Here is a 7636-nt window from a genome sequence, read left to right as displayed (position 1 = left end):
CTATATATATATATTTTTTTTTTTGCTCTCTTGAAGAGAGCAAAAATGTTACTCACTGTTACTCACACATGTTCATGTTCTCAATGTATACATAATAGGCAGAATATTTAAACTATTCACAAACATAGGTGTTGCACAGATTCTGGTGTCATCTAATGTTTGATAAGGAAGTGCTTAACACAAGAACCCTAACTATTACATTCATAGACAGATGAAATTTACAATTGTGCTTCATGCAAGAGTGTAAGTGATCATTTCTCTTCTGGGAACAGATTTAAGTATGCCGATGAAGGTTCACATATTTTCAGTGTCAGAATGTATTTTACTGCCACTCTAAACCATTGATAAAACATTGCATATATAAGTGGATTCATACAGGAATTCATGCACATCATCCATAACATTACGTTAATTATAAGAGTGTCATTTTCGTCATGCCCAAAAGAAAGAGTAACTATGTAGTACGGCATCCAGCAAAGAAGATAAACCAGTACTACAATCCCTAAGGTTCTTGCAGCCTTTTTTTCTGATTTGGCCTTTTTTTCTGTGACTGAATTTAAATGCTTAGCTTGCCGTTTTGCTACAAAGCAGATTTTCACATATAAAGGAATAATTATACAACAAGGAGACACCAAACAAACAAAAACATCTATTAGAAGATTTTCCAATGTAACAACAAGTATGCATTCTCCAATACATGTGTGGTTCCCCTCTGGATACAGTAAAAATTCATACAACAGATAAAACGAATAAAAGAAGCAGAATAACCAGTTTACAACAGTAGAAACAACAGCTCTGTTATTATTGACTCTTATTGGATACCGCAAAGGGTCAGTCACAGCAATGTATCGATCCACAGAAATAATAATCATATTACCAAGAGATGCATCGACAACAACATAAAGAATAAGAAGGAATAGTGAGCAAAATCTTTCTCCAAAGTACCAGCATGGCTCAATCAGTGTCATTCCCTGCACTGGCATGATAATCAGTCCTGCGATCAGATCAGCCACTGCCAGAGAGAAGATCAGCACATTGGTGGGAGTGTGGAGCTGCTTGAAGTGCGAGATGGAGATGATCACCAACAGGTTCAGAAACACGGTGAACACTGATGTTACAGCGACGAAAGTGTACACAATAATGTACTCTGCTTCAGGTCGGACACTTCTGGTACAAGACAAATTGTTGTTTGGAAAGCAGTATTGGATTGTTTGATTTTCCATGTTTGTCACTCCTCAGTTGGATAGATTCTGTGTGAGGATGCTTGTTAGTTTAGCCCCCTGGTCCTTGTCACTGACACGACTCAGTTTTATACGTACAGAAATCACAGCGACCACCCCATTCAACAATACAACCCCTCAAATCCACCCACTAGTTAAATATGCATAGACCTGTTCAATCTGATCTATAGAATATAGTGGATTAGCGAATATAATCAAGCTAGTTTACTCTTACATTCTGCCTATGTAAGACAGCATCTGTACTAACAAACAGCAGGCAAGTGCACTACTGTAAGAGCAATCCATCACCTTCCATTCTACTCAAAATAATATTCATGTTAACATACAATAAAAATTAAAGATTGAATCTGGATATTTTCACATTTCCAGTATAGGGCTACCACCAATTTATGTCCCTGGAAATAATCTCATGAAAGGAGCTTTGAAATATTATTAGACTGTTATGCAAAGGCAGAATAGAATAATTCATTTAGTCAAAATTGAATTATGACCACAATTTGTCCTTATAAACTATGATCTGTCCTTTGACAGCTTTGGTTAAACTATGCTTAGATTAAGACAGGGGTGTACAATGCTGCTCCTGGAGGGCCACTGTCCTACAAAGTTTAGCTCCAACTTGCCTCAACCCTCCTGCCTAGTAGTTTCTAATTTGACTAGTAAGACCTTGATTAGCAGGTGTGTTTATGTGGGGTTGGAGCTAAAGTTTGTAGGACTGGAGACCCCTGAATTAAGAGAAAATGGACTGACCAAGGCAGAGCCGGAGGGGTGAGGTGGCCCGGTGAAGCCATAAGGATGACGGTCCCAGGTGGAGCCGAGGGGGAGAGGGGCCAAGGTGGAGTCGACTGGTCGATGGGCCATGGTGGAGTGACGGGCTCAGAGGATTGAGATAAAGCCAGGGGAATGACATCTTTTGGCGGAGCTAGCGAACTGGAAGCCCCAGGCAGATCCAAGTTGCTAGGTGATGCCAATGAGGGAGGATCCGAAAGGCTGAAAGGAGCCAGCAAATAGTGTTGCATTCGTCAACGAAAATTATGACGAAATATTGTCGTCAACGAACCTTTATCACCTGACGAAAACGAGACAAGACGCAACGTAAATGCTGGTCATGTGACGATGACTAAAATAAATGTATAATGCAATATTGTTGACGAATAAAAACAAGACTAAATGTGGTTTACAAAATAAAAACTATGCTAAAATGTCTCTTCATTTTCGTTGACCAAAACGAGACGAGACGAAATGTTGTAACGCCACGACGAATGAGAGAGTTGTGCGTGAACTCATAGCTCATGAACTCATGCGATCTGGTCACCCGATTATCAGCGAATTTAACAATATTATTCCATTAGTTATTCCATTAAAATGTCTCATTGATATATTTGACACATTCATAATAATTACTTTTGCCGGTTCTTTGTGACAGCTGTTATGTGTGTTATTGGCAGCATGTTTACATGAACGCGTCACCACCGCATCAGCACCGAAAACATGGAGTTTATTTTAAAGGGGACCTATTATGCAAAATTCACTTTTGCATGCTGTTTGGACATAAATGTGTGTTGGCAGTGTGTGTACACAACCACCCAATAGTGATAAAAATCCACTCACTCCTTTTTTATTAATCCCCATAAATCATAAGCAGTGTCTCCCAACGTTCCGCCAGAGCATTGAGATTCTTGGATCTGATACCGCCCTGGCGGTTCACGTAGGCTACCACTGACATGTTGTCCGTGCGAATCAGCACATGGTAACCCCGTAGGTGTGGGAGGAAGTGCCTCAGCGCGTTCTCAACCGCCATCATCTCCAGACAATTTATGTGAAGGCATTTCTCCTGGTCTGACCATTGGCCAAAGACCGGTCTGCCCTCGAACAGGGCACCCCAACCTAGGTACCATTCGGCCGCTGTCCAGGGCTCCAGTGCTGAAATTCAGCTCTGAGTCACTCTGATACGCAGACCGCCGGAAGCCCAAGCTCGGTGTGGTACTCGTGCATTCAGCCAGCGTTGTAGCGGGCGCATACGTAGCAAACCCAGCTGAAGCACCGCTGCGGCTGAAGCCATACAGCCTAGCATTTTCTGAAAGGTTTTCAGAGGAAAGAGGCTGCCGGTCTGAAAAGACGCGGCTAAGTATCGAATGCGGCGTCGCGCTGCATTGACAGGTGAGCCGTCATAGACACAGAGTCCAGATCTATCCCCAGAAAAGAGGTCGTCTGGCTGGGCAGTAATGAGCTCTTGGTCCAGTTGACCGTGAGACCCAAACTTTCCAAGTGGCTGAGAAGCCGCGTTCTGTGAGATAACAATTATATCTCTGACTGCGCTAGAATCAGCCGATCATGCTCTTCATAAATGTACGGGGTGCTAGGGACAGGCCAAACGGGAGGACGGTGTATTGATATACCTGACCGTCGAAGGCGAATCTCAAGAATGGCCTGTGATGGGGTATTATCTGAATCTGAAAATATACGTCTTTCAGATCGAGAGATATAAACCAGTCCCTCGGGCGAATTTGCGCGAGGATTTGTCTGGTCGTAATCATTTTGAACGGATGCCTCATGAGGGCTTTGTTCAGGTGTCTCAGATCTAAAATGGTCTTTGGGACGAGGAAATAGCGGCTGTAAAACCCTGACTCGCTCTGAGACGGCGGTACTGGTTCTACAGCCCCTTTGCACAGCAGTTTCGCTATTTCTGCGCGAAGTAGGTGTGCTACTTCTGGATTCACTTTCGTTTCGGTCCGGGCTCGGAAGCGCGGAGGGCGACGAGCGAATTGCAGCGCATAGCCTTGCTTCACTGTATTTAGCACCCATTCTGACACTCCTGAAATAGCCTCCCACGCCTCTGCATGCATGGCTAGGGGTAGAATGGTCTCTTGGTCCCGATCGCTGCACAGAGTGGGCTCGCAAACCTGAGTATGAGGCATTCGATGAGGCTCTCGATGCTTGTATACAGCGGTGTGCTGAAAGCGGCAGCTGGCTGATTTACATGTAACGTCCCGATCAGCTTGGATGGGGAACACTTCATGGGAAAAAACCCCATGGGGGAATGGCCTTGTACCCTCTCTCACTAGCGCCGTCCACTTGGGAGAGCGTCAAGGAGATAGAGGAGTGAAGTCTCGCGGAGAATGGAGCTTTCCACGATTTAGTGAGTTCAGTGTGGAGTTCTGGCAGGAAAGGTGCAGTTCTGGACGCTGGCGCTTGGCGGCGGGCAGGAAGGAAACACCCATCGAGCCTGTTGGGCACGGACTCTTGAGGCGGGGACCACTCAAGGCCGAGTTGACCGACCGCCATGGTGAGGAGGCGAATAAGTTCAGCCTCTACGCTGGCCCGAACTCCAGCGGACTCCTGGAGCGAGGGGGAGGGGGGAGGGGATGGAACCGGACCAATCCTCGCTCTCTGACGCCACGAGGTTAAGGGCGTCCTCTTCCGCTTCATCTCCCGAAGAGAGAGAGGGGGTGAGGGTGGCGCTGCACACGTGGCGACTCGCAACAGGTGTTTGCAGTTGAGTGTAATTGTGTTCATGAGTGTTGGAGTAGTTCTCTTGGTTTGTTTGCAGCTCTTTTACTTTTTATTTTTTACTTTTAATACAATTTAATATTGTTCCGTGATGTCTCTAAGGAAGATGGGGATATCATTGCTGGTTTTAATACTTTTATTCCACTCTGCTGCTGGAACATTTCCGAACCGGATTCAATACACCCGAGATCTTCTCCTTGAACTAAACACAGGCAGCTTGATGTCGAGGCAACTTGCAAATTCCCCCCTGTTTAAGGACATTATGGCTTACAATAATTGCCAGCTTTTTAGTCCTGGAGAAGATGGCAGGACCAGAAGAAAAACACGTAAAAGAGGCAAAAAAGGCGGCATGCGACAGTGCGTGAGAATCCTAACAAGGAAGAGACGTCTGCCTCTACCTTCAATAGTCCTGGCAAATGTTCAATCACTGAAAAACAAGGTGGATGAACTGCAAGCACGAGTATCTCACACACGGGAGTTCAGAGAGATTCAAGATTCAAGATTCAAGATTTGTATTATTTGTCACATACACAGTTATATACAGAATATACAACCAATAGTGAAATGTAAATAGGGTCCACTCCAAGATAGTGCAATATTATAAAACACTAAAAAATAATTAACAATGTAAGCAACATAAAGATAAAATTTCTAATAATAAAAAATATGTATGTTAAACTGAGAATATTTACAAAAATTTACAGACAATAGTAACGAGGGTTACATGGCAGCAATGTAAAGTGCAAAAAGATGCAGTTTTGTAGCTGCGTTAAAATAAAGAGCAGTTAGTGCTGAGTGCAGATATTAATGTGCTGAGTGCAGGAATTAATGTTCAGAGTACAGATGATGTTAAGAGACCGAGTTTAGGAGCCTGGGGCCGTATGTATAAAGCCGCTCAGAGTAAATTTTTTGTCTTAAGTGTGTCAAAATTCTAAGAATGACGTAATTTTACTCTTATTCTTATTCTTAAGAATAAGTGTGATTCATAAAGGTTCCTAAGTGTCAAGACTAGGTCTCAGCTCCTAAATTATTTAAGAGAGCTGGAGAGGTCTCCTAACCAGTTAGGAGTAACAAGATGGCAGCAGAGAGGAGGAGGCCGCGCAGTTTCCAACAACGTAAGAATGTGTTGGAATTATATGATGACAGAGAGTTGATCAAACGATACAGGCTTGATCGTCAGGGTATTCTTTTTGTTACTGACCTAGTCAGAAATTTAATAACTTCCCCCACTGTAAGAAACAATGCTTTAACTGCAGAAATGAAAGTTATAATGACTCTGCGTTTCTTGGCGACTGGAAAAATGCAGCAATGCACCAGTGATGACTTAGGGCCATCACAGTCCACAGTTAGCAGGGTCTTAAATACCACTGTTGCTGCACTAACCACACCAGACATAGTAAGGCAGTTCATTGACTTCCCAACTGACCTTCAAACTATACGGCAAAACCAAGCAGATTTTATGAGGATTGCGGGTTTCCCTGGAGTTGTTGGAACCATCGATGGCACCCATGTACGCATCATTGCTCCAACTGTAAATGAGGAGACATACATCAATCGAAAAGGATTCCACAGCATCAATGTTCAAGTCGTATTTGATGCCAATTACAAGATCCTCGATCTTGTGCCAAAATGGCCAGGGTCAACACATGATGCTCGGGTTCTTTCCCAGAGTGGCCTCACTGGGTTATTCGAACAAAATTATGTTCGCCCTGGATGTCATCTGCTGGGAGACTCGGGTTACCCTTTAAAACATTGGCTTCTCACCCCTTACAGAAGACCTCAAGGGGAACAGCAGCTCAATTATAACAGGTACTGTACTGGACTGAACTGTAGACAAGATACCAATTTTGTTCAATGAGTGCATTCTTGACTTATCTGACCTATGTTCTTTTATTGTTTTTGCATCATGAAGAGCACACAAAGTAACAAGAGCAGTGGTGGAGAGAGGAATTGGACAGCTGAAAAGAAGATTCCATGTCCTTCATGGAGAGATTCGACATTCACCTGAGCGTGCTTGTCGCATTATTATGGCTTGTGGCATTTTGCACAATATTTGCAAAGCTCGTAACCTCCCATTGCTTGATGATGATGACGATGAAAATGACGATCATGGTGATGATGACAGTGATCATGATTATGATGAGAATGATGACAATACCACCGAACACACATTACAAATCATTTCGGGGAGAGCATCACTCAGGGACTACTTTGCTAACTCACATTTTGGGTAAGCAAACTTGTAGACAATAAGTAACAACAAACTAATTTTTTCCTTACACAATTTTATTACACAAAGCATATGTACAATCATTGAGTATTCTTAATTCTTTTCAGTTTTAGTGAGTAATATTCATTTTGAATTTCCAGCAACTTAATTTGCAATTTGAGCTTTTTTCTTTTAAGGGACTCAATGTCATCCTCAGTGGCTGCGCCCTGTGCAAATCCAGTGTCTTGTGAGGCAGAAGGCTCATCTGGAGGACACAGGGAGATGTCCTGAGATGATACAGGAGAATATGCATCTGATGTACCGGCTCCAGAATTATCCACACTACATTCACATGCAAAAAATATTAAACAGTGCAAACATGTTTATTCAATTCAATGTGGTGATTGAAATACTATCAATTTATTAAAATGGCACATTACATATATACATTTTTACATGCATAATTTTCTTCTTACCATCTTTGTAACTCCTTCAATTTGAGAAGTGCAGGGTCTGGGGCATCTGGAATGCCACAAATAGAGGGATTGGCCATTCCAAGTATCTCCTCTACTATTTCGCCAATCTCAGACAGTGGTTTACATGGAGGGCCCCCACCTGTTTGACAAGAACTCAGCTGCTGACCACATTGAGACAATCATTTAATATAAAATGGTTTAAT

The 7636-nt window shown here is 43.0% G+C and overlaps 2 protein-coding genes across 2 annotated transcripts; one reads left to right on the top strand and one right to left on the bottom strand.

The window, feature by feature from the left end:
- Positions 1-251: 251 nt before the first annotated feature.
- Positions 252-1223, bottom strand: LOC307148922 (trace amine-associated receptor 13c-like; the record flags this gene model as incomplete). Its single annotated transcript, XM_079854862.1, has 1 exon — positions 252-1223. One exon carries the CDS (start codon positions 1221-1223, stop codon positions 252-254), a length of 972 nt encoding a protein of 323 aa, XP_079710988.1.
- A 4410-nt stretch (positions 1224-5633) lies between these two features.
- LOC307149663 (putative nuclease HARBI1) lies at positions 5634-7383 on the top strand. The gene is made up of 3 exons (XM_079856170.1): positions 5634-6557; positions 6661-6978; positions 7155-7383. Exons 1-3 carry the CDS (start codon positions 5824-5826, stop codon positions 7246-7248), a joined length of 1146 nt encoding a protein of 381 aa, XP_079712296.1. The 5' UTR covers positions 5634-5823; the 3' UTR covers positions 7249-7383.
- Positions 7384-7636: the final 253 nt, after the last annotated feature.

Source organism: Squalius cephalus, assembly GCF_949319135.1.
Source record: "Squalius cephalus genome assembly, chromosome: 21".
NCBI lineage: Eukaryota > Metazoa > Chordata > Actinopteri > Cypriniformes > Leuciscidae > Squalius > Squalius cephalus.
This window is presented reverse-complemented; position numbering and strand designations above follow the sequence as displayed.

What these genes read in the sequence shown, in the direction of transcription:
- LOC307149663 (XM_079856170.1), top strand. Translation starts at nt 5,824, where the DNA reads ATGGCAGCAGAGAGGAGGAGGCCGCGCAGTTTCCAACAACGTAAGAAT. An exon ending in CAGCAGCTCAATTATAACAG is followed by an intron (nt 6,558 to 6,660) that starts GTACTGTACTGG and finishes TGCATCATGAAG; the next exon opens with AGCACACAAAGTAACAAGAG. An exon ending in TTTGCTAACTCACATTTTGG is followed by an intron (nt 6,979 to 7,154) that starts GTAAGCAAACTT and finishes TTTTCTTTTAAG; the next exon opens with GGACTCAATGTCATCCTCAG.